This window comes from Hipposideros armiger, unplaced genomic scaffold (assembly GCF_001890085.2).
Source record: "Hipposideros armiger isolate ML-2016 unplaced genomic scaffold, ASM189008v1 scaffold_47, whole genome shotgun sequence".
In the NCBI taxonomy this organism is placed as follows: Eukaryota; Metazoa; Chordata; class Mammalia; order Chiroptera; family Hipposideridae; genus Hipposideros; species Hipposideros armiger.
Genome location: NW_017731397.1, coordinates 1,437,824 through 1,465,631, shown reverse-complemented (window position 1 = coordinate 1,465,631; position 27,808 = coordinate 1,437,824). Strand labels below are relative to the sequence as shown.

The 27,808-nt window shown below is 35.4% G+C and overlaps 1 protein-coding gene across 2 annotated transcripts in view; it reads left to right on the top strand.

Moving 5' to 3' along the window:
• SKAP2 (src kinase associated phosphoprotein 2) overlaps positions 1-27,808 on the top strand; it is a 175,487-nt gene that overhangs the window by 598 nt on the left and 147,081 nt on the right. Inside the window, exons 1-4 of one of the 2 annotated variants that reach the window (XM_019639955.1) lie at positions 2,560-2,828; positions 12,200-12,305; positions 12,906-12,931; positions 21,387-21,491. In XM_019639955.1, coding sequence (XP_019495500.1) covers positions 2,762-2,828; positions 12,200-12,305; positions 12,906-12,931; positions 21,387-21,491 — 304 coding nt within the window. In that variant the 5' untranslated portion in view covers positions 2,560-2,761. Of the gene's footprint in view, positions 1-2,559; positions 2,829-12,199; positions 12,306-12,905; positions 12,932-21,386; positions 21,492-27,808 lie in introns of those variants that run through there. The other variant, XM_019639956.1, reaches the window with a different exon arrangement.

Sequence of the window (27,808 nt, the reverse complement as noted above, 5' to 3'; positions counted from 1 at the left end):
TACACTCTACGTTTGCACAACAAAAAGATTATATTGCCTACCAACCCATTTCTCAGACTGTATCCCTGCTGTTAGGTGGCACATGACTGTAAATATACTTTCTTTGAACTGGAGGATTTGCTTTTGAGAAGACAGATCATGAGATTTTCCCAGAGTTCAGTCTCTTTTTTTGCAGAAGGGTAGTACAGCTGCCACTTCTCTCGGGTTGAGATTTAAAGTTTCATTTATTATTCATTTTTACCTAATATGACTGGTTTAAAGAATGTAAAGTGTGATTTGATTTCTTTCCTAGATTTTGTTATGGAAACAAGGGAAATAAGAATATATTTCTTCTAGCCTCTGTTTATTTATCTTTCTGTCTTATAATCAATTTCAGTAACTTTAACAATAAACAGTAAAAATGATAGAGTACATAAAGCACTGCCCAAGTGAATCCATCATAAACCTGTGTCTGAGAATGGTTTCCTAAATAGGGGAAATGTGTTTCATACAAAAAGTCCATTTTCTGTTATTGCCTTTTTTATTTGGACTACTAGATGCTATATATTTTAAGGCAATCTTAATAGTTTCCTGTCTCTCAGTAACAAGAATGACTTGTCATAATGAGCAGTGTAGACACTGTCCATTTGATCTACTCCAGAAAGCTGTCTATTTGATACAAGAGTAAATCACCTCAATTCCTTTGTGGAATGAGTGGAGTATAAATAAATAAATATGACACAAGAATAAAAAAAATCTGGTCAATTCCAGCAGAAGGAAACAAAGGATAGGAACATTTGGAGGCCTGGTTTTATTAAAAAAAATGCGACAGGAGAAAGAATTATATGTGATAACAGTAAAGGGAGGAAGAATCCTCACTAATATAAAATGTCCATGAAATAGTTTCTTCCTTCTTTAGGAAGGAAGATAATTTTATAGTTTAAGAATAATAATTCTCAATTTTTTGAAGTTGGAAGACCTATGATGTAAAATGACTATTCACTTTTACCTTCATGGAAAAGAATTATACTTTTCAGAATTCTTTCTATAATTCATCACATTTCTAAATCTGAGTAGGGTTTTCAGATTCCATTTTAGGAAATGGGTTTGTTTTGGGAGGTGTCTTTTTTTGTTGTTATTTTGAATGTTTTACTTCAATTGTAAATTTTTTGTTTTGGGAAGACTCCAAAATGTCCCAATTTCCCCGTTTACAATTAGTGTGTGGTGTACCTCTTAGAGAATTATACAAAAATATCATTGCATTTGACTACTTATTTATTTTTTATTTTTTTTTCTATTAGTAAGGTTCTTTTGTACGAAATATCAGTAGAGCCATTTTTCTATGTCAGGTTTTGGGCTCCAGGTGGGGATGTAAGTTATGGCAAATTTTGTGCCCTATTGGAGCTGGAAAGTAGGGAAATGATTCTCAAAATCAAATCTCAGGATGTCTAGCATCAGAACCTCCTACAAGGCTTGTTTACAATAAAATAATCAGGTCCCACCTCAACTAACTGAATCTCTGGGAGTGGGGCTTGAGAATCTGCACTGTAATAGATTCCCTCTGTGGTTTTAAGGCCAACTAAAGTTAAAGGGCTATTGATCTAGTGAGGGTTGGAGGGTAGAGGAAAAACAATTTACATTGCCATTGGAGCCACAATACAATCTTCAAAACACAGTAGTAACATCTAGGAAAGAGTTTTGCTATGGCAGTTCCTATCGGAAGAAATGTAAATGTATATATATTACACACACACACACACACACACACACACACACACACACACACACACACGGCACCAGAACGTGGCTTTTTGGGTTTTAGAGAAAACCTGTAATAGGATATAAAGACAGAAGACAATAAATACTTGTTGACTAAACAATCAGGTTGGAGTGAACAGATTTTTATAATTCCCTTCTACTAAATTACCGTCAATTGGACGCTTATAGATGGATAGTGGTATCTGTTTATTCAGCTTTCTATATATTTTTTAACTCCAAAGGATAGGGACTAGAACTTCCCACTCTTAGTTTGCCGTGGGGAAAATCAGCCCCCCCCCCGCCCCCCGCCGAGAATTGGAATTAGGTGAAAAATAATGTAAGCCAATCAGAACGCTCTTCTCAGGGAGGATTGGCGGAAGACGGGACTTCGTTACCTTCATTCACTCGGACAAAGGAGGCCATAATAGTTTAGGGTGGACGAAAATTCCTGTGGGTTACCAGGCGAGGTGTTAAACCTCAGCGACGCTGACCGTTGGCCAGAAGATCTCTTAATCGGAAAACCTGAAGGCACTACGGATACCATATTTTCCGAGATCCTAGAGAAATGGTCAGCGCTTTCGCTGGTACCAGTAACCAAAATGGCAGCAAGGCGCTTCAGGCGCCGGGTCAGGTGACGCAGCCCAGTCAGCTCCCTTCCCACCGGCCGCCCCTCCTCCCGCTCCCTGACGTAGGGGTGGGCGGTGCCTGTCCAGAGGCGTTTTTCGGAGCTTTAGAAAACCAAGGGAGACACATGCGCAGTTGGGCTCCTCAGGCCTTCGGGTCTTCGCCCCGCCCATCGCCCCGCCCCGACCTGCCGGGAGGGGTTGGGCCGAGAGTCCAGCAGCCGCAGGCTGGGGATTCAGTGACTTCCTTGTTGTGAGCCCCGGCCCGGCAGTGTCCGGCATCGTGGCCCCGCAGTGCTTACCGGGACCGCTAGCCAGAGTCTAGGTCGCAGCCGCAACCCCAGCCCGTCGGTTACCCTTTCAGCACAGGTCCTTTCCCCGCACGCCCCGCGCTCCCTAATATGCCCAACCCCAGCAGTACCTCCTCTCCCTATACCCTCCCTGAGGAAATTAGGAACCTGTTGGCAGGTAACGAGCGGGAAGGGGGCGGGTAACGCGGTGGGGGCGGGGGCGAGCCGAAGGGGACAGAAGCCTTCAGAGTCTGTACCCTCCCATCCCGCGCTCCCCACGTCTCCTGGCCAGTGGGACTGGGAGTGGGGAGAGGGGTCTGAGAAAGGGGGTGGGCATGTGTGTTGAATTTTGGTGCCAGGAGTACAGAAGCCTATTCTGCACGCACTGTAAAGACGCCGTGTGTGTGTGTGTGTGTGTGTGTGTGTGTGTGTGTGTGAGAGAGAGAGAGAGAGAGAGAGAGAGAGAGAGAGAGAGAGAGAGGGAGGGGGGGAGGGAGAGAGAGAAGGAAAAGGAGAGAGCGCATAAATGATAAGTGATTAAGTGTGAGAACTGGGAAGGGATCAGTAATCAAAGAAGTAGTTCTTTGCTGGCCTGGCCAATGGAGAAGGGTGTATAGATGCAAAGAGATGTCTGAGCTACAGGTGTTAGGGGTTATGGGATGGAAGGGCTTGTCGTTTCTAAAACTCCCATTTTTCTTGAACATTCAGTCCACCTATATTTAAGACTTGGAAGAGGGTCTGATTCTCAAATGGCCACTTTGTCTTCAGCCTAAGTAACATATTAAAAAGGAAGGATGTGTTCAAGTCCAACTTCCTGTGTCACACGATGACAATACTTCATCTTTGCACCCTCATCTTCCCCTTTTTCAGTTTGAAGTTACCATTTATAGGAACTTACTTTAGGAGTTCCAGATGCGCTTAGTCAGTGCTATGAACTGGATGTGGAGATGTGTATTTTCACTAAGGGCCACTGGAAATTTTATATTTCTACATAAGGTAGAAAATAGCCTTAACCTATCCTGATGCTCTGGAATTCTTGCCATTATCCATTTTTTTCATGCATACATCAGAATTCTGGAAACTGAATTTTGATAGTTTTACCTTTAGTTTAGTTGTCTCTTAAGTATTTATCTTTCAATATTGGTCATGAATACCTGCATTAAAAAGGTTCCCCTTAGATGCCTATGTTAAGTTGCTTATTTTAACTTTGGAAAAGCAATTTCTAAAGTGTGACGTTCTAAATAGTATGTTAGTGTTATAGCGTGAGACGAAATCTAACATGCTGTTATTACTGTTTTGGTGGTTAGCTTCATGAATGTGGTAGAGAAAATAAAATCGATAGTGTATGGATGCAGACTTATGCTGTGTGAACATGATTACAGTGTGATGAATGCATTTGTGGTTGGGATAGTATTTTACTCTAAGAAATGTTTGTTGTCATGAATGGATACCCCTGAGGGAAGTATTGAAAGAACTGTGAAGACTGATGTAAGGCAGCTTTCATACCCTTATATGACTTTCACATGAGTACTATTTTGTTTTACGACAGTTAACATTTTTGTTGTTGCAATGCTGGAATTGCTTGTGTGGAGTATTATTTTAGTAACCAGGTCAGAGTAGGGTTTACCATTACCCGATATTCTAAGTCTAGGTCTGAATTGTTTTCCCCCTTTTTTAGGTATGAATTTGTGAATTTAAGAAATAAAGTACAGACCTCTGGGTGCACGCTTGTAAAGCTTGACAGCTCCCACAAGACAGTTTGCTATTTGGAGCCATAATCATACATTTGCAGATAATGTGATGTGTAGGTTATGTGACCCTTTATTCTTGATCCCCAGACATTACAAGTGTTTCATGTGATCCTTGTTTGAGTAATTTAACTGAAAGCTCAGAATGACATAATATTTAAATTATCTGCCATTACTAACTTCCTATATACTTTAGCCATCTCTCTTTAGTCTGATAATGTACTTGCGTAATGTCTGAAACCAACATCTTATTGACATTTCCAATATTTATTTTTTATTAAAGCAAGTCACATATTAAAACAAATGAAATATTAAAAAGAAATATTAAAACATGAAAATTTTGGAGATTATAATAAATTTGGCTTCCACTTTATTTTCAGAGGATATTTTCAAGGGGTATGGCCCTGAGAAAAAAATATTTAAAGCAATGAAACAAGTGAATCACTATTTTTCATTTTTCTTTTTTAACTTATTCAAATGTGGTTAACATTTTATGTTTGTAATTAAAATCGTTTTTTCAGGTATAAGGAAGGTTTCAATATAAAATGCTCTCAGCGGTGTTTTCAAATTTGTCATCCAAAAAATTCTGTTAAGATTGTGCATGAGATTTGCATAATTCTAATGTGTTGGGTAATAGTACATGGTTAGATGTAAAATTACTAAAACTGTATAGAGGGAGAGTTGGTATTGGTTTGAATAGTAGAGATATTGCTGGCTTACCTAGTTCTTTCTTTGAAACTAAGAATGGAGATATTGGTGGTAGTGGTTATAGCTAACAGATGAGTTGAATGCTCTTAAATGCATGGCACTGTGCTAGAATTTCAAGGTAGAGAAGATAAGGAACTAAACTTTTCTGATGTTTAAAATCCCTTGCCTTCAGAAAAAAGAATATAAAGTAAAAAAAAATGCCTTTCAAAGTAATGTTGCTTGGACATTTTTCTATTATTCAAATCATTATATGCTATATGTTCAATGTTTGACATTTCAACTGCTTGATAGAAGTAGGTGTTCAGATGTATTCTTATCAATTTATTATTTTCTTTCTCATTAGTTTTCTTTATGATTATAACAGTTTTAGACTTCCCTTTCAATACTTGTTTCTCCCTCCTTCTCGTTCCTTCCCCCTTTAAAAAAAAACCATTTTACGGAACTACAAAAACCCAGACAGGGTATCATTCTTAACTTACATTTAATGATACTCTTGAAAAAGTGGCTGTGTAGTTTGATTATTAATTGTTTATATTTCTGTGGAATCAGTTTATTAAATCTTGAAAGCCTATACTTTTTATAAAAGTGTTAAATTATTCTTTTGTTTCATGAATAGAAAAAGGGTTACAGATTTTTGTTGTGCAAAGCAAATTTTGAATATTCTGCCACCTGTACTACAGGAAATCTTTAATTTTTTTTTAATAACAATGGAAGAACAGGTTTAGGCTGGATAGTTAGAATTAAAGGATAATCCAAAATCTTGTCCATTTAATCTTTTCCCACATCCAAATATTTTGACTAGGACTAGCAGCAAGAATAATCTTGATTTATGTGAGTTTTTCCTCCAGGCAGTCAAGAAAGTGAGAGGAACTGGAATAACTGCCCCCTCCCTCCACCCCAACCCCCTTCATTTGTTTAATCACCACCCTTTGACTACTGGAGTGTTAGTGGTTTGCAATCAGATGTTCTCATTCATTTGTTTTTGGACAACACATTTAAAAAGGAGAGCTGTACAAAGATGTTAGTTTCTTTCTATTAAATAAGAAAATGAAATGAGTGTTAAAAGAAGAAAATAGTGGGTTATCAGTACTCTGAAAAAGCAAAACCAAACCAAACAAACAATAAACAAAGTGGCTGTATGGTTTCTGCAAAGTGACCTTGAGATTTTGTTCATCCAGCAGCCTTGAATTGAAATATTGCGTTTTCCCCTATTGGGAATTTCCAGAACATTTTTTTTTAACCTTCATGCATTATAATTGATAACCGCTTTAGGGGCATTAGGTAAAGAATACAATTTAATTGAAACAGGCAGAATTTTTTTTTTTTGAATGAGAAGAGTGTGGTTTGATTTCCACCTTTCCTAAGTTGCAGTTATAATTTGGTCAACATGTTGGCTTTATTTTTCCTATGAGTATTATTTATGGTGTATCTAGTGTCCCATAACTTTCTTCCGGGGCATTAGCTGAGTATGTAAAGGGAAGAGTGCCACCTACTGAGTCACCAATAGTCACCTACTTCTTTAGCACCTGGATTTTCCTGTAGAGCAAGAACAAGCCTGCCCCATTTTGGCAGTAATAACTAATGAGCATAAAGTTGATATGAGAACATTTTATCTCAAAATGGAATCAGTCTATTACACCTCTAAGATTTTCTCTTCTAGAAATAAGAAAATGTGGTAGTAAATCAAGGGATCAGAAATTTACAGTTTCTTGGATGGGTCATGTCACAGAGATGAATTAAGATGTGATGTTAGGAAAATCATTTGCCTATCTTAAGCTTATGATATTCTACTTTTTCTCGGGAGGGCATTTTTGGTTGGCTTGTTTTCCATGGGTTTCCATTGAAAGTATTTTCAGTTCAGATTACTAAATAAGGTTCTGGATCGTATACACAGTTGTTATAGTGACTCAATCCAAATTATCACTGGTTTTCTTTTTTATAAAAGGAATCTAAATATACTAAAAATGAGAAGTGTATAAAAAATTTCCAAATGGGTTTATCTCTACGTCACCAGCATTAAAACACTACTAGAAAGGGGTAGAAGCAACAGAGTAAGAAAAGCCTCTGGTGATTTGAAACACAGTTCAGTTGTCTCTCATAAATTTAAGATTAAGTGTCATATATGGGTGATAAAAGTGGCATAGGCTAGTTTTTATATACTCATTATTCACTTAGTTTGTCTTTTTCAATTAAAGCCAAGTCTATTTTTTTCATTCCACTGAGTTTACATTTCTTTTTCAATCACATACTGAACACATTATAATAGGTGCTGCCTAACAGCGAATATGGTGTAAATCTCAGACTAATGTGTTAGTCACTGTGGCTTCATTGAAAATGCATAGTAAAAAGATTTTGATTATCATAAGGTGCTGTTTATCACGAGCCATCTTTTAGCGTGAAAGATGTTCATCCCTATTCTTCAACAGCCCAGTTTTCTATCAAAATAAATCACTTAGCCTGCAAAACCAATTTTGATAATTTTGTCAGATGACTGGATTGTAAGACTCAGGTATGTTTTCTATGACAACTCCTTGCGCTTGTTCACATTTCTTCTTCCACATTTGAAAAGTCCACAGTTCAACTATAACCTGTAAAAGTGCTAAGTAATTAAGAAAAAGACATTGATTAGAGCGATCAATAACTTTTCAATTAGCCATTTTCCAACTTTGGGCATTTGGCTTCATTGATCTACATGTGCCCGGTTTAATTGATTTTTTTTTATGTTTTAAATGTTTTCAGCAGTAGGTGTTTGGTCAGACCACACCCCCCTCTAACAGAGAAGAAAAGCATGGCTTTTTGTTCTGGTGCCAGTTTAAGTTTGGCTGGGATTCTTACCACATTGAGTTTGGTGATAGCACCTCAGTCAGTGAATACAAACTGAAACCTGGCCCAATTCATAACATAGAGAAAGATATGGAATTAAGTAGTAAAGCCATTTGGGGTGTGGAATGATTGGTTTTACACTTATTTTATTGATCTGGGGCTGAGCAAATGGTAGTGGATTCAGTTCAATTCTTGCCTCCCTCTCCTATACAATTCAGCCATCACATAGGCTGTGTGTGTGTGTGTGTGTGTGTGTGCGCGCGCGCACGCTCATGCATGCATGCCCACTCAGGAAGATATTACATAGTTGGGAGCAGGCTGAAGATACCAGGTGTTACCTTTGTGACTTGTTTACAACCTGCAGCCTGGCAGCCCTAGTCCAGGCTGTTTGCTCTTGGAAGATGGTGAGGGCAGGTAGTCAAGCATCATTTCTTCAAGATTGGGAACCTGTGCTATGTACTCAGCTTCAAGAAGCCAACAGTTAATTTTATTGTTTGCAAGAATTTGAAAACGGTTCTAACATTGTGTGGTTTCACATTTTCACTGTGTGTGGAAGTTGGTAGGAAGCAGTTGTGTGTGTGTGTGTGTGTGTGTGTGTGTGTGTGTGTGTGTGTGTGTTAGGTACCTGTCCTAACCACTTGAGGACTCGAGGGGAAGCCGTGGTGGCAGTTTTTCTAGGGGGTCCATATGTACATAAAAAAGAGAATAAAGATAATTTGGAGTGCCCTTCCGTGGGTGCTTTGGTGTGTGCTAAGTGTTTGCCTCTTAGGGGCTGAGATGGCCATTGAGAGGTTCCCAGCTTAAACTGCTTGATGATTGCTGAGCCAAGATGTGGTGTCATCTTTTAATTCTGTTCTCAGACCACATTTATCTCTAGAGGAGTTGTATATCTGATCTTTTCAGAGGCCCTCTCCTCCAGACCTTTACATTTGTACCAGGAGGTGAGGTTTGCATCTAACAGTGTTGAGGTGTAACAAGAGCAAAACCATCGCCACGTTTCCATTTGCTGGGATAACTTTTTTCTCCGTAGCGACTTGGGGGCAGAGGCTGATGGAGATGGGGCTACTTCTGGGGGATGCCGGGGCGCCGACCCGCGGGGCGGCGGTGGGGGTGAGACCCGGTGCGTTGGGGGCACCCACGAACTGCCCCTGCTCCTCGCGGGCATGGTGGGTTCCCGCGTTTCTCCTCCCCCGTGGCGAGTGCGTGAGTGGAGAGCCCTCCTTCCGAGGAAAAGGAAATCTAACTCACCAGTCCAAGAGGCGAGGGAGGGGGCAGGCTGACCTTTTCTTGTCATCGAATTACGGCCGTTCTCCGCATTACAGGCAGTCTGGAGTCATTGAAATCTACATATTAACCGAGGGACACGACCCCTGAAGGAAGGTAGAAGAGGGCTACGGCGCTCGCTAGTTTACGGTTTGCAGGGCTATTCAGAGCACAATAAAAAGCTTCAAATCTCTTTTCCAACCAGCCAGAGGAGCGCTTGATTCGCCCAGGACTTTTATTGCTCGCTTTTGAAATATTACCCTGGCTCTGAGCTACAAAGCCGCAGACCAGTCCCATTTGTCTGGCGAAGGCGCTGCCCCAAACCCAGTGCTCCGAGCTCACTGCTCCGATGACGGGAACCCTGGGGTTTCAAACCTCCGAGTGTCGCGGATGGCAGAGCCCCAGTATCTCCCAGTAAAGCCCCAGTAACTTCCCAGGCTCGCTCTCTGCTCTGGGACCTGGCTCCAGGCCCCCAGCAGGTCCAGAGGGTCTCCTGTACCTGGGAAAGGCTGGTTTCGTTGGATTCGAAATAAATGGGCACATTGTGGATTTTAAGAAAGAACCCAGATTTCAAAAACTTGAAAGCCTAACCGAGTTCAGCGGGCACCAACAAACTAAGATTATTGCAGACATCGCTTCCACTATAAAGTTAACTTATTGTTAAAAAAAAGAAAGAAGAAAATAGCAAAGCAGTTTCTACACTTTCCATGTGTCTTTTGAGAAATATTTTTTAAAATCAATGTTTATTAAATTCTTTTAGTTGCCTTAAATTCGTTTTCTGGGATACGTTTAAGAATAAATACATTAAGACTACTCTAAAAATACAGATCTTTTCTCTTGTCCAACCTCTGAATCTCCTCCCCCCAGAAAAAACAAACAAATAACAACATAGATTTTCCCTGAAGTTTCACTCTCAACGAGTATTTCCTCATAAACCAGCAGGGATCCGTATTTAAAAAAATTTTTTTGGGGGGAGTGTTTGGAAACACTACATAGAGCACTGCAGCTTTTTATGTTTTCTGTTTTTATAGAAATGAAATGACCTTTTAAAGAAATAACTCTTGGGCTGTAATTCCTGCTGTTATTGCTTCCGGAGATAGAAAATAGATCCCGTTTATTTAAACTTGGATTGTATAATGAAAATGTAAAATAGGCAATTAAATACTCGTGGATGAGGGAATTGAAGACAAACACTGAGTGAAAATAACATTAAACAGACTCTTCCCCAATCATTGTGCCAGCAATTCTCACAAGTTCTGAGTCCCGTTGGAGAAGGACTCAGCAGTGGAGATGTCACTCCTTCCCTCATCCCACTTTCTCAGTAGATTTATTGTAACCATCTTAGAGAAGCCAATGATCTTTTCCATTTCAGCGAATATCTGGATGTCCAAAGATTGTTTACTCCTTTGGGTACAAAATTTAAAGTTTAAAGGAGAGCGCTTTTTAAAAAAATGTTTCATTATTTTCAACTCACTTTCGAAGTCTGGGTCTAATGTGCAGTGTGGTATTGGACTATGTCTCTATGCCCCTCTCTTCAAAAATATGGGCAGCTCAATGAAAGAGAAGCTGTAACAACACTTTGCTTTCATTTCATTTTGATACTTTTAACAGTAACTAAATTAGTCATTAATGAACCTGAAACCAGAAAGCTATTTAAAAAGTATATCAAGCTTAAATTTTAATTTTTTCACTTGTCATATTGATTTAGTGAAAAATTATCTTTACACATTTGTTGTGAATGTGTAGAAAAACAGTTTAATCAACTTTGTGCGTTGGATCAAGATATTTTTAATTTTAATCTAGAATTTAAAATTGACTACATTCTATCTCAAATACTAGGTTTTAAATTGTTAATTATAAGTACAGTTGAAAGACTATTGTACTGCTTTGAATGAATACATGTAATATTATTGTATGTTTTGATACCATCTTTTTATCAGTGTGAGTTAGGAGACAAAGTAGTTGAGTAAAAAGAAAGTAAAACATACACACATCTATTCAATACAGTCAGATGTATTTAACTTTTTTATGGTATAGTATTAGAGAAATCAAAGTGAGATTGGAAATTCTAAATATAAAATTAACTTAGAGTTGTACAATGTTTTAGGAAAAATAAGAATGAGGGCTATTATAAAATTATACCAGTAAGTATTTGTAGGAATTTTATACCAGAGAGAACTAGAAGACAGGAAAATTTAGAAGTTTACTAAAATTTAAAAAAGGAGGCTATGTTATGTGGAAATGTTATATGAGGCCATAGAAATCTTATTTTAGGTTACTATAGTTTGAAATAGTGGATGAATCTATTTTTGCCACTTCTTCCTTTATTTAAAGAAATATTTCAAGGTGGTGATACCAAGGCAGGAAGCTAGAGCTTACAAAACCACACAACTGATTATCTTTTTTATTGGAGGGTGGCTGGCCAGAGTGGGTGGGGCAGGTAGGAAGGAGGAGGGTTCAATTTGAGTATCTGCCTAGAAAAGGGGATTTATTTATTTTTTTCCTTTAAAGCTTTGAACATTGTGTACATCCAAAAAATGGATTACACTGGGAAAAACAGGCCCTTGCCAGAGACGTTAGCTTATATTGATATAATATTGTGAATGACCTGTTCATATAGGAACTTAGAAAATATTGTAAAATGATAGTAACACATGCATAAAAGGTCTGTGCCCGCCTTTAAATGAGAGAATTTGTTTTATGGTGCACCATAGTTTATTAAAACTTGTGTGCTTCTTCCTGGCTTAATGATGCCAAACATCCAAATAGCATTTGCTGTGCTAAGCATAAGTAGAGCATACAAATTTTATTAGCTAAGTGGTGAACAGATTTGTCCAACTTAGTTTTGAAACATACTTAACTGTTATGCTTTGGATTGATAAAGAACTGTAACAAATTGTACAGATATTAATACTTATGGGTAGAAACAATCATTGTCCTATTTGTCTCCAGAAAAAATGATTCTTTCTTATAATTTGTATCCTGTTTCTTATATTTCATGGTTTAGATGTTGAAACATTTGTAGCAGACATACTGAGAGGGGAAAATTTATCCAAGAAAGCAAAGGAGAAGAGAGAATCTCTTATTAAGAAGATAAAAGATGTGAAGTCTATGTAAGTGCCTTACTTGCCTTTTATTACTAATTTCTTACTTAGAAGCAACTTTGTAATTAACATTTCAATAAAGAATCGATTATCGTGGATTTAAAATTTTAATGTTTTAATTTAATTGCCATTAAGTATTTTTAAAGGACAAAATATATTTTCACTATAATAAATTTTAAAAATGTGTTTATCATAATATCTTTTTTTTGTGAAGTTTCTTGAGCATGTATTTTTCTAAGCATTCTAGCAAAATTCAACTGTTTCTTTTGATTAGTTCAGGATATATTTGGTTTAAATGATAATACATAGTTAGGTTGAAAATTTTAATGTAAATATGGAAAATAACCTCCAGATACTGAAATGAATAAATATAATATAAGTCATAGGTATTAAAGATAAATCCTGATTTTACTACTATAACTTAGGTCTTTAAAAATACTTATAAAGCCATAAACTTTTTGGAATTGTCATTTCAGGATAGGAAGCAGTTTTTTTCCCTAAATATATGTTTATAATATAGGTTTTAAAATAGATTTGAATTGCTGCCACTGATTGGACCTTATTTTGATTTGTTGCCCTCATTTTAAAATATAATGTTTTATTTTGCAGCTATCTTCAGGAATTTCAAGACAAAGGTAAATTTTCAAGTTTGTCAAACTTGATTTTTTTTTTCCTTGTGGAGATTTTTCAGTAGGATAATTTAACACGTATTGAAATGGGATCATTGGAATCAAAATTTAAATATCCCACTTGTGTACTTAGACTTTCAAGATGAGAGTGCTAGCTCCCCCTGCTGAGAAAAAAATTAAAAAGCATACCCAGAATCCACTCAGCACTGTCTTCTGATGAAGCAATCTTCTGTGTTTACCATTCTTAGGTTTTATGTTTCTTAGAGTACATTGTGGTAGAAATGTGTTAGGAAAGGCATATACTTGTGGTTACACATGGAGTAATTTGGTGAAGCAGAGATGAGATACCAGCCCAATGCCATTTAGCACTGCAGAGATTTTATAGTAATGATGGGAGCCGGGGGCCCTGTGGCTGGGTGCTCCTTGGTAATGTTTCTAAAGGATAGTCGTTTTAAAAGCAGGATCAATTTTTGTCTGAGAACATGAGTAAAATATTTTTCGTGTGCTGGTTTTTATCACCCGTGTGATTCTTCTGATACAGATAAGTGTATGTCATAGAAATGCTCAGTTTAGTTTTTTGTTGAACTGTGTGAGAGTGCTGGTCGCCTGATTGTCTCCCTTTAGGTTCGAGAGGCAGCTGCGTAGTGTACTGAAAACCACATCAGGAAAGGCGTAGGAAGTTCCTACTATTTCATGTCTTCAGTTCTGTAAGGGAAACTGGGGATGGCCCTTACTTCCCTGATGCTAATTCATAGGTCGTGACCTGAATCCTGTGAATGCCCGTATGAGGGTCACAACATGAGGTCAGTTAACCTATGTGGAGCTAGGATCTGGATTTGGGGGAAAACAGTATGGCGTCTTCTCACTGGGGCTAGCAGATACCACAGAGCAATTAATTTCTCTGCCAGCTGATAAGCGAGAGAGTAATGACAGTTTCAATAAACCAAGTACTTAGCCAGACAAGCCTAAAATCAAACAGTTCAAAGGAAACCACAGTTTCTTTTTACGTTAAATCATCAAGATCATTGTGATTGGAGGGAATGAGAAGTTTTTTTTTTCCATGTTAATCTTTTTAACACTGTTAAATCCAGAGCAGAGCAGGAAACTCCTCCCCACGAATACCCACTTCTTTATACCGTATGATGAACTCTCAACTGTGGGATTAATCATGTTGCATTTTGCTTAGTTGAATATAGAAATAATGAATTTATACATTTTAATTATGATAACTTCTGTACAGTGCACTGTTTATAGAGGAATATTAGATTCCGCCTCTCTTCTTAAAAGGCACATTTTGTCCCAGTGATTATTTATCCAACTTGCATTGTGACTTAATTATTTATACATTAAACAGTGTTAAGCTAAGAAAGCATGATAATATAAAGTCATTGTATGATTGCATACGATTCAGTAATAGGGTAGGAACTTTCCCTTTGGTGCTCTGGTTTAGGACTGGTTCAGGTGTGTGGATATTAAAATTACATTACTGAGATACATTCTTTGTCTCTAAAGAAAATGGAAATTTGTATAGTATTTGATAGAAATTGAAAAATGAGCCTAGACTAGGAGTTCAAATAGCACAGAATTCAGAGATTCCCCATAATAATTTTCCTCTGAAGAAGTCATTTGTAGTTCAATACTGCTGTACTGCGTTAACTAATCACCAAGGGTGCCTGCTCCACAGTAAGCCTGTGGATAAATGAGATGTATACCTTGGAGAAATATGAGAAGCTGAGTAATTTTATGCCATTTTACTCTCAAAGCTTTGTTCTAAAAGGACCGTTCCTGTAGTTCGTTAGGAATAGGGAAGGGAATTTACTGCACACTTAATAGTTGCAAATTATTAAAGATTACATCTTTTTTCAAAAATGGGAATTTATTAGTGATCAGATTCTACGTTGAGTAAATTCAGTGCATCTATTTATGTTTTGATAGTACTGCTTTTCTTTTCTTTCTTTTTTTTTTCGTACATTTTCCTCTTGGGTTTTGGATCTTCTGCATCCAAGGAGACCTGGGCAGATTCCTTTTGGCTGCTGTTCTCTCTCTCTCTCTCTCTCTCTCTCTCTCTCTCTCTCTCTCTCTCTCTCTCAGGTCAATATGGGGTCACAATGAAGTAAACAGAGGCTGTTTTCCTCCTTTTTACCTTTGGATTCCTTTTTGTTTTACATACTTTTTTTTCCCCTCCAAATGATAGTTAAGTACCATCTTAATATCATTATTGGGAGACAACTACTTTGTCTCCTAACTCACACTGATAAAAATAAATATCATTATTGGGAGGACCAGGTAGAGAGTTCTTAAATAAAGTGAGTTAATTTAGATTTATTCATTTCTATTAAGCAAGTTATTAAGTTTCTCTAAGGTACACAGCTGTCTATTATCCTTTTTTATTTCCCTCCCATATCTCCTCGTCCCTTATGCTGTAGATACTACCCCCCGTCGTGAGACTGAACAATACAGAATTTACAGTTGGAAGTATTTCAATTCTTAAAATTATTTGAATTGATACATTTGTTGAAACACTAAACTGCATAGAACTTAGAAGATTTATTTTTTAATTTCTATCGTTTTTTTTTAGTTGAGAATAGTTTGTATTGGTAGAAACTTATTTTATTACGGTGGCTTCTAGATATTGAAGCTTGTCCATTAAGTTAATTTTCTACTCGCTATTTATATTCATTTCCACAGCAAGCTGTGGTCTTAATACTCCCCTTTTCATTTCTTTAATTTCTTAAGGTTTTCATTTTATCTCTTCATAGCCTCAAGTCTAGATTCTCCATGGAGGAGGTCTGACAAATTGTGACTTTAGAATAAATGATCAGTTGGCTTTCTAAATTCTTTAGTTTTGCTTGTACCTAAGAAAAATTTGAATCTAACCAACTAGAACTCATCTTGCTAGTCTAGTCCCTGTCATTCATTTGAAATATTGCCTATTTAGAATAGAGAGTTCCTTCTTACATCCTTCAAATATTGTACTTGACAGACTATCAAACCCTAGTTTCCTATTCTTAGTTGCCATACAGTTTAGTAATGTAAAGTATTCCTGAATATATAATGAGTTGTGCTCATTTTAGAATAATTTTAGAATAGAATTATGATTATTTTAGAATTTGTTCTCTGTCACATAATAAAGTCATAGGTCTCTTAAATGTGACTTGAAAGAATTATTTTTGTAATGAAAATATATTACTAATTGAATAAAGACTGTTATTGACTGAGTATAAAATAGAATTTTCTAATATACAGAGGATGCCAAAAAAATGTATACACAGTTTAAGAAAGGAAAACTGTATTAATATTGTAATACTCAATATATACTGATAACAAAAGATGAATACAAGTCATATCTGACTTCTGCAATTACAAGAGGTGCTCAGAGTGGTTCCCATCAGCGTCCAGACACTTCTGATTATGCTGAACTACTGCTTGAGCAATGTTGACCAAAGTGTCCACTTGTATATATTTTTTTGGCACCCCTGGTATATTAGGCACATGATAAACAAACTTTACTTGTAGTTGTATCTTGCTCTTATAATAGTCTTGTTTTACTCAGTGATGATTTAAGTATGATTATTTCCTTTAGAGGATGATTAAGATAATGTGAAGATACCTATGCATGATACATAATAGGTATTCAATAAATATTATATTAATCTGTATTCTCAGATTCAACTTCATTTATCAAGAGAATTTAAGTAAATCTTGACTTATAATTTAGTTTTCAAATATTTTTTGAGGACATTATAAATTTTTTTTTTTAATTTAATTTTTTTATTGTTAGTTTCAGGTGTACAGAACAATGCAATAGTTACCCTTTTCACCCTCACAAAGTGACAACCCTCCTCCCCCCAGAGGACATTATAAATTGTTAAAAGAAGGACATACATATAAACACGAGACAAATATTTCAAGAGAATATTTTTCAAATTTGTAAAATATTGGTGCCTCCAGCTTTAAAAAAAGTGAATATATTGCTTTCAATTCCCTTTAGATGCCATAGCTAAAAAGCTTTCATTTTCTCCTTTAAAATATTTTCCTCTAATTAAAAAAATTCAATAATTTTTTTTCCTTAAGACCCATTGATATTGTTAAATATGCATAGATTTACTTAGAAAGCAGTTTCCTTTGACCTCATTTGTATTATTAAGTTTATTAATGGACTAAATTACTTTTTAAAATAGCAGGATGGTTAGGTAAGAAGGGACCCATTTTAGCTTGTTCTGATGGAATCCTTAAGAACAGCAGAAAAGTCAGAAGTTTGTATGACATTTAATTTCCTTTCCTTTCCCCTTCCTAACATAGTATGTAATGTTGAAAGTTAGCGCCCCAATGAAATCTGAGCAGATAACTTGTATCTCCCCACCACCCCCGCACCCATCCCTCTCATCCCTGGCTTTATGTGTTAAGCATGTTCAAAATGATGGGGCCTGTAATATTAGAAGTACATGTCACAGGTAGTGCTTGAGAAATGGTATCCTTATTTTAAAACTCTGCCTCATATTTATACACAATAAATTAGTGTCCCTATGGTAGAAGAGTTATGAAGAGACTCTTCTTATTTGTGGTGAATAAATCTTTCCAAGTTTTAGAATTAAACTACAAGTTCCCTTAAGAAATGACATAAAGTACAGCATAGGGAATATAGTCAATAATATTGTAATAACTATGTATGGTGCCAGGTGGGTGCTAGACTAATTGGGGGGATCACTTCGTAAATTATATAAATGTCTAACCACTATGCTGTACACCTGAAACTAATATAAAATAATATTGAATGTCAACTGTAATTGAAAAATAAAAAAAGGGTGGAGGAAAGAAATGACAAGTTAAATGCTTGTCTTATTTAGTTGTGTATTATTACTTGAGAAATTAGTTTGGACAAATGAACTGAGTGGAAAATTAGAAATTAATTTGTTTTCACTCAAGTAATTCTCCCCCACCCCAAGTTTGCCTTTCATGCTCTCGTAAGAGACAATGATTATCATTTAAATTTTAGGTATATTATTCAGTTTAGTGATTACCTGGTTGTGTTTAAAATAGGGCTGTATTTGGCAAAACAAGCAGTAAATTGGTTAAATCAACTTCAATGGTGGTAGAAGTCATGACTGTTGAGTTGACTCTAGGCATTTAGGAAAATCTCACTAATTAATGATGAGCCATATAAAACAGGAGAGATCTTAGTGATTTGACCCAAGTATTATAAATTAAAAATGTTTTTCAGAGAAATATGCTGCTATGGTACGATTAAGCCTTGGTTTTGCTGTGATACTTAAGTTGCCACTGAATATGGGAAGGGAAGTCTTGGATCATTGTTTTTTAGACTGTTAACTTTGTATCGTTAATTAAACTTTTGAAAGTTGTAGGATAAATCAAATGCTTTTCTAGGGAAACAAGAAACAGTATTAATGAGCGACAACCCCATAATTATCCTTGTGAGTACATAACAGGGACACATTCATGTCTTTTCTCTGCGCAATAACTTTTACAAAGAAGTATTTTTAAACTGATCATTAATTTTATGACCACAGAAATGAGATGCAAAATTTATGCTGTTGTCATTGGCACAGGCTCAAGGCACCACTGACATTATGTGTGATTGTAATAGAATGGCTGCCAACTAATGATTCTGTAGACATTTCATTTGAGCATGCTTTTCCTCTAGATGTCTGATTAGGCTGTAATGCTTTCAATTATGCCTGTAAATTGTATTGGATACGTTTACCTGATGCCCATCGTTGCTTTGGAGTTCAGTTTTCTATTACATAAACACAAGTTGAACATTTTCCTTTTAATTTATAGAAGTCTTTGCAGGTATAGCTGCAAATACTCAGCCCCTGGGGAGAAAAAATGCCTTGCACTACTCAACAGCGACCCCTGTGTTCAATTAAAGTTCCTTATACTACAGCAGCTCTTTAATGAGTTGAAAAAACTAATTAGGGTGAGGGAAAAGGGACGGATCATCACTGGAACAAGAGTAAAAGGATGAAGGCCATTTTGAAAAATGATGTGTCCTTTCAACTTAATGCAGGTGAAAACGGGAATAACTGTACATACACCACAGAGATTCTTATTCTTTACTTTCTCATTCAAAGAAAGCTTGAAAAAAAAAAAGGAAAAAATGAGTTTAGTAGCAGTACTTATTTTGTCTTAGATAAATATAAATACCATACTGATTGTTTTATAAAACATTTCAAATGAGCTGCAGGTCTTAGAATGGAAAAGTTGAAGACAATTTCACCTTACTATGTATAATTCAAACTTTTTTTAAACAAAAACCACAGAGGTTTTTAACATCTGGGTGACCAATTTGTGTAGAATATTCATAACTGAAATATTATTGAATTTATAGATTTAATAATGATCTTTTTTTGCTGTGTGTGTACATGTATAAATATAGATTGATGTGTACATGTGTGTATACACATGGACGTACATATCAAATATATAGTAGATATTATCAAAGGATAACAAATTCTGATTTTCAAAACTTTTTAAGTTTTGATTTTTTTCTGCTTGTTTCCACATAGAGCTTAATAGATTTAAGCCTGAACATTTGAATATTTTTCAAAATTTTTTCCATATAACCATTGGTTTTATTGTATTTTTATATTCATAATAGTGTAATATGCTAAGTGCTAAGTTCTGGTGATGTATTTCAAATATCCTAATACTTTTATTTTCCCAGCAAGATTTATAGTTCATAATATGAAATATTCTTAGAAAATTCACATCATAAAAATCCTTACTTTATTAAGAATATAAGGATACTCTTGCAAATAGGAGCACTTAAGAATTTTGTGATCTTTCCAACTGCATATCCCATGAGCTATCATTTTATGTTTAAACATATTTTTACTAGCACTTTATGACTTTCTCTCTTACCTCATGTTTTTCGAAATCAGAGCACTGTTCTTTCTATAAGAGAAATATTGTAAGGGATCACTGAATGTTCTGAAAAGTACTTTGAATATCTCATAAAAAAGAGAAACTAAGATATGAAGAATGAGTAGTATATGTATGTGTTCCTTGAAATTTTAGTTGGGGAAGAAACGTCACCACATATGGTGCACCCAGTGGTGGAATCACTAGGCACAGTAAGATAGTCATCTCTATATTTCGTTCTTATTGTCTTCATTGGAGATGTTCCTATCTTTATTTTCAGGATAAGGGTGACAAATGCTGATGAAATATCACAATTATAAGGAAATAGAGATGAATGTTGATTTTTTTTTTTGTTACTTTGACAGTGTTGTCTTGAAAGAGGCTATTTCCTCTACCGAAAATATGGTGAAAAATAGGGTGCTATCCATCAAATGGATGGATGTCAGAGAATACAGATATACTTTCGGAGAGATGAGTAGCTTTAATCTGGACCTGCTCAGCAGCTATGGTCTCAAAGTATTACTGTAGGTACCCTAGGGTTCTCATGGAGATTTTCACCATGCTTTTCGGGTGACCCCTAAGGTGGTTGGTTTTCTTTTGAATTGTTACCAGGTAACAGGAATTAACAGATAATTGATGTAGTATTAAATATACATACCTTCTTTGCTGTTGAATATGGGTGAAAAATGAGTGCTTATATATAACTGGGTTAGCAAATATCTGATTCATTCTTTTTAAAATAATTATTCTAAATGAGTATGTGGGGAAAACCCAAACCACAAGGTTTAATTGTGGGGATTAAATGACTTCAACCAACCAACCAACCAACCAACCAACCAACCAACCAACCAACCACCAATCAATCAAGCTGGGATTAGAAAATCATGTAGAAAACGGGCTAGAACATTTTTAGTAGATTAAAAATCTCAGTTGCATTTTCAAGAGCAGGAATCCTTTATGAGAAAAGCTGCCTTAAAACTCATATAAACCTTTTAAATTCAAACAGGGTTATTTACAAACTAGACACCTTCAGTTTTCATTCAGTGATACGTTACCATTTTTTTAAATCTGCTCTAATGTTATCCTGTGATTTTTAATGAAAACATAAAATGTTCATACGGCTTTGAATTATAAATTTCTCATCATAATTTTTCAAATATTGAGTAGGTAAATGGTAGGCAAATTGAATTATTTTCTCTGTTGTGCTTTTCGTGTTTTTTTTTTTGTCATTACTTTGGTTTCATTTGTTTATTCATTTATTTTGGATACACTCTCTGTTTTACCTTGCTTCTACTTTTTTGTATTCATCTTTATAGAGAACATCATAATTTTGGAACTTGTATCCTTTAATACTAAAAATAAGCAGTTGTATACTGTCCTTCAAAAACTCTAACTTTATCTAAATTACAGTGGCTATCCATTAAAATAGGACCTGTTTTTTTTTAGTTTAAAATGTTTTCTTTGTTTTTCCATGACAGTGACTGAATTTATCATAATAGGAAAATTGACCTCTTCCGACACAGTAACATTTTTTTAAGATGGCTAAATTATAAAAGGCTTTCCTCTGATTCTCTTATAGGCGATGCAGAAGATGGAGACGATGATGACCCTTTTGCTGGACCTCCAGATACTATTTCATTAGCCTCAGAAAGATACGATAAAGATGATGAAGCCCCCTCTGATGGTATGTGATATTTTTCCATAGAATATACTTCTTGACACTCGAACACAAAACAACGCAGTGTGTAGAGATGGTGGTCTTGTCAGAAAGCTGATAAATGCAGAAGCTTCAGTTAACTTATCTGTAAGGAACAGAAGAGCTCTCTCTAGTGGTTTTCCTAAGTATGTAGTTCCTTCTTTTCCTGGGAAATTTTCTTCACTAGAATTTTTAGAAGAGTGCTTGCATCATTGCATGAATAGTATTAGTAAATTTGTTGGTTAATTTAATATTATCAGATTTGTGCTTAATTTTATTATGCTGCTAATGGCTTGTTGTATTATTTATTTTATAAATAATGAACAAGGTTTTTGATCTCCTTTTTCCTGAAAACTTCATCTATAATGAGTTCATAAAATATTAAATCAATTATGCCTACGTTGCCTTCTCACATTGAGACAGGTTTTCATCAACTGCTTCTTTTAATCCACATTTTCATTTTTCTGATTGTCACCTAAAAATGCCCCACATTATGCAGTAACGTTATAGTGCTTTGTATTAATTGAATTAGCCATAAAGTTGATTGTTTATCTCTTAGTAGTAATGTTTAAAAACTTGGCCAAAATTATGAAACTGGTTTTTAGTGTAGCATGTGCTTTCCCTGTTATAGCTCGTTGAGTGCATCTTGCATTATAGAGACCTCGTAAGGGTGATAAGTAGTTATAAACTAAGAATGTGTATCGATAAATTAGCCATGCATATTAATTTGTGGCACTCAAAGTTTCACACAGACATAGAAATGAGTTACGCCTTCTGCCACTATATGATGATCAGGCTGTGCAGCTCCATCTCTAAATACAATCGCTGAATGAAAATATGCTTCCTGCAACAGAGCACTCCACATTTTATGTTATCCAGATTATTCCCTTTGGAAACATAAATTGCTTTTATGAGGTATAAAATTATGTCTATTGCGGAACAGGGATAAGTCAAGTACATGCATAAGTGATAAACACCCTAACCACTGAGTCAGAACAACACAATCTTTTCCTTCACATTCAGAACTTCATACAGTGTGTAGTCATAACAGTCCATATCCATTTTATGTTGAATTTTACATTTTGACAAACATTTAATTTCTGTTTTTAAAGAGATTTCTTTCTCTTATGTTTCCTATCTACTTTTTTTTTTTTTTTAAAAAGGTGTGCATTTCTCTTCAGTCATACTTACTACCCGAAACAGAGCATTGCCCTTTCCTAAGGTGATCTTCAAAAGCATTTCTGCTAGAGAAATATTTTATAAATGATGAAATGATATTCTCAGGCAAAACACTGAATTATGATATGACTTGAACTATTTTTCAGACACATTGCAATGATTTGTTTTGCTTCTCTGTAAAATGTTAGTAGGTAGAAATGGGTATGTGTGTATGTATACATAGATAGAGACAGAATATTTATACTCAGGAGGATATACATACACACATACACACATACACACCTGGAGTATATTTATAGAAAAAAAATATGTATATACACTCAGGGTTTCTCAAAATAGCATAAATATTTTGATGTACAAGGGTTCATTACGGGCATTAAAAAAAAATTAAACCTAAGAAATCCAACAATTAAATATCTATGGGAGCCAGTGCTTTGTTAGAAAAAGTGAATTGTTATTGAATTATATTGTATTTGCATGATTATTGTGTTTTCTTTTTTATGAATAAATTATTTATGTGTTTATTTTCATAACCAGATATACAGGGAGTACATTAATAGCATGAGAAATATTTATTGCTAAAAGGTTACTTTATCAATATTTCAATATTATTTAATAACATTTATGTATAACATTAATTTTTTGTTAAATATTGGTGCATTTTCATTAGTGTTTAAGCAATTCTTAAGCAGATTTAAAATTTCTCTTTCAGTATTATTCATTCTTGATATATAAATGATACAATTTTTGATAGTTTTACATTTTCTTCTAAGAACATTATAAATTAATTTTAAAACTACCACTTGGACTTTTAATTCCCACTCTGGTCATCTCAGTTTTTCTCCCTGCGACTTAGAATTTGTATACATTCACTTTCCTTTGCTGAATAAATTTTCCCTCATTACGTGACCTCCCAGTCTAATGATATATTAATTATAAAAAGATAATGCATTTAACAATAAGTGTAACTAAATTAGCACAGGTCACCCAAAGGCCTTTTGTCAAATCAGATTGTTGTTTTGTCCTTTTGACTTTTACCTTATGGTAGGCACTAACAAAGTATCTGGACTCTGATGGATTATAAACTCTAAACATGATATGTATTTTTCATAATGTTAATGTAATTTCCAAGGTACCAAAAAGGTCAAACCCGCACATCTCTGTGTGCATTTTGAGTCTGCCTTTTCCTTTAATATTTCTTTTTCTCTGTTCCTCTGGTTCAAAAGTTCACTCAGTTCCCAAATGGCTACCTAATTTTCCAGTTATTCCCTCAAGCCATATGTGTTTTGGTTTCTTTATGGTTTATTAGGTACTGTAGGAAAGTAGCATAAGTTATATCTTCTAATGAAATTCAAGCACACTTCAGTGATGCTTCGACTTGATTGCTGGTAGCAATTAAATCAGAGCCAAGGAGAATAATGCATAATCTCACAAGGTCCAGACATCCTATAGAAACTGAAAGGGGATGAAAACAGAAAACAAAAACAAAGTCTCCCAACCCTGCCAGACACGCTGTTTCCAGCCTGCCTTTTTTTTTTTTTTATTGGCCAACTGCCTGATTGATAGCAAAATCATAACTTGCTGCATGCTAACAGGCAGAGTTCACTTGTAGGTTATTGTGAGCTGATAAAGGGTTAGATGGAGTTTTGATTTTCGCATTGGACCTTGGTACACCAGATTAATGGAATTTCAATGAGAGGCTAGAGTAGCCACAGCTTTGTCAGAGAAACAGATGGAGATTCTATAGTCATGTCTACTCATTAATACTAGTTGCCTGAAAGGTGTGCTGCTTCTCTATACAAAAGAGTTGATATAATTGATTTTTGAGTGGTGCATTGAAAAAAAGCACCTTATTGATGACTAGAATTGTAACATTGATGATGACAGATTTTTGTACAGTTTGTAACTTAAAAAATACTGTACATTGTAATTTTTCTCTCTCTCTTTGGACATGTTTTTTATTTTTATTTTTTGAGGAGAAATACATTTTAAGACCAATGGCAAAAAAAGGAGAAAATGACACATTAAATTACCTTTTAAGAAAAAGAGTAAGAGTCTGTATTTTATTTATAAATGATTGCATGTCTGCTGTTAGTTTCATTTTGATGTGGTAATGGTTATTTAAAAAATCATACTTATTAGAAATTTCATTATATTAGCTTTGTGCTTTATCTTTTTTCTGGAAAATTTAAAACAAATCAGAATGAGTTCTAGACTATTATAGATTAGTGTTAGAAGTTTTATGCTATTGTGTGTTTGGATATATTGAAGTGTTAATATAAATGGTATATGTCAGTAATCAGATAAAATTAGAGATAGCTGAAACTTAAAACCTTAAAGAAGAAAATCCCTTTTCGTACACGCTAGAGTGTTTGGGCACTAAGGTGGGAGATGCAGGGTAGCCTTTAGACTCTGTATAATGATTTGGGTTTCCATTTTTCTATTCTGAAATCATTTTTCATTCATTTTCATCATTTGTGGAAGAAAGCTTCTAACCATATAGCATTGTGGAAAGTCCCTGAGGTGAGGTGAAAGGATTTAGTGAGCTAGAAGACATATCGGTTTTGCCCGTCGATGATAGGTCGAAGGATCCCAGTGGACATTTGCTACAAATCTGATTCAGTCCTAGAGCATAATCACTTTGTGGATAAGAATCTGGAACCTCTAGGGTGTGAATAGGAAGGCTAAAATGAAGCTAAAGAGATAAAACAGTCATTTATTGTCCTGATATCTTCCTAACTAAAAATTCCCAAGTAACACAGGTTACTGAAAACTGTGGGCATTGCAAGGACATAGGTTTATATGAAAAAATATTGATTTAGGAATGGAACTATTTTTTATAACTTGGAGATGAAGGAAAAAGACTCTTTTGATCATAGTTTATAATAGTAAGTAATGATTTTCTTCTTTTTTTGGTATACTTTTCTTTAAGAAAATCCAGTGTATGAAAATTTGGATTTATAAAACATATAAATCACTTATTTCAAAGGATTGCTTTGAAAAAGATTATCTCTAGGATGTGTATAAATAATGAACTCTCACAATGCATCTGAAACGAGCTTCGCAATACACCCATCTGTGTGGACACACATAAATTTAATGTGTAAATTTTGACACGTTACACATCAAACTTTTGAGTAAGATATTTTTTTGTGTGTGTAAAATTAGGTGTAGCACTAATCCAGAAGAATATGAAACAATGTTTAAAACCAGGCCAAAAAAAAAAAAAAGTTTCTTGCAATAACTTACCATGTAGGATAAGTGTTTTTCTACAATAGTATCAAATGGTTTTTGATACTTAAAATCCTATTTTTGTATTTTGTTCTGAGAATTTAGATTACTTTGCAACTTGCACATATCTTTGTGTTTATAGCATATATCATTGTTGCACTTGTGTTTTTTTTTTAACTTTTTCTGTTATTTCAGTATATCAATTACTAGCTTGTATGTGTTATAGCAGTATAAGAACAATGATTTCTTTAGTTTTGTAATATATGTGGCATAGCTTCAAGTACTTTGGTAGAAGTATGTTTGTGTGTGGGGGTTATAGTTTGGGGAAAATGATAAAAAGTAAAAGACAGGTTTTTAACACTCAAGATATATGCTGTTTGGAGATATAAAGTACACAGATGTGAAATATTTTTATGCTGCAAAGCTATATATGAATAAGTAATAACACGTAGCCATTGAGAATCATCTTTCTAAGTTTTATGCCGTTGAATGGGAAAAATGTATCAGAATAAAACAGTGTGGGCAAGTGAGTATAACAAAGATTAGATGAGAAATATTGCAAAGGTAATGAAACTCAACATTATGAAATATAATACATCTTTAATGCAGTAAATGAACAGTTATTTACACAGTACATGAAGAAGGGAGCGAGATACCTTGACAGGGCGATGGGACGTTCAAAGATTTAGAATAAGACAAAGTTCCTATTTTTAAGAGACACGTAATCTAGATGGAAAGAGAAGACAATCACCTAAAATAAGGTAATTAGCAATCTAAGTTCTGGTGAGGCAGGGTCCCAAAATAGTAACTGGATATGTTATAATAGTCAACTGATTTGGTCTAGACCAAGACAAAAAATTGGTATCACTGATTTTCTTCCTTAATTGGCCGACTCCGTCAATCGTATTTTGGCATCATGTTGAATAAACCAAAGCATAAACTTTATGCTGCATTCTGAGTGGAATGCTGTGGAGTAAATTGTAGCGGGGGAGGGCCTTTTGTTTGAGTTTTCCATGCTTTCGTGGCTTGCTGGACAGAAAGTGGGAAAAGATGCAGAAGGGAACATTTGGAATGGAAACCCAAAAACCAGTTTTCATCCTGATTACTACTAATGTGGTTGTCAAGGCCGAGTCACTTACCTCTCTGGGTTTTTATTTCTTGGTTTGTGAAATGAAGAATTTGGACCAGGAGATAGATGGCTTAGAAGTTGCCTAGATCTCTAAATGCTGTGTCCACATTTCAGAATTAGTAAATTTAATGGTGGCACAGAGGCGATTTGACTGCAGAAGGTAATAACCAGAGGTGACGTTGAATAGGAAGGAGTGGGGGGGGTCTGGGGGGTACGTGCATGGCAGGCAGTAGGAGCTGAAAACTGACATTAAGACATTCCTGAAGCAATACACTGATGTGATGAATGCAAATTTGAGGGAAATTGCCCTGGCAGTTTAAACGTATGATGAATTAAGGCAAAGAGACCATCTAGTGGAGGCAGCAAGCTAAATGCTTTGCTACATTATTTTTAATCTTGACAGCCTCTCTGTGTGGTAGATATTATCACTATATGACAATTGAGTCTTCTCAAGGATAGAGAGGTTTAAATAATTTGCCCATGGTCACGTAGCTCCTAAGTGGCAGAACTGAAATTTGAATTCATGTCTGTCTGACTCCAAAGACCCTGCTCTGCTCTCAAAACCACTGTATGTTGCCTCTTCCCCAGCTAGGATACTGTTGCTTTTGGGGCTATTGATGAGAGCCAGGGTTAGTGTGGTGGACATTGCATTGAAAAGGAAGGGGTTTTCTAGCTCCTTTCTACCCAAAGTATGGTTGGCAGACCGACAGCATCCATGTCACCTGGGAGCTCGTTAGAAATGCTGAATCTCTGTCCCCACCCAAGA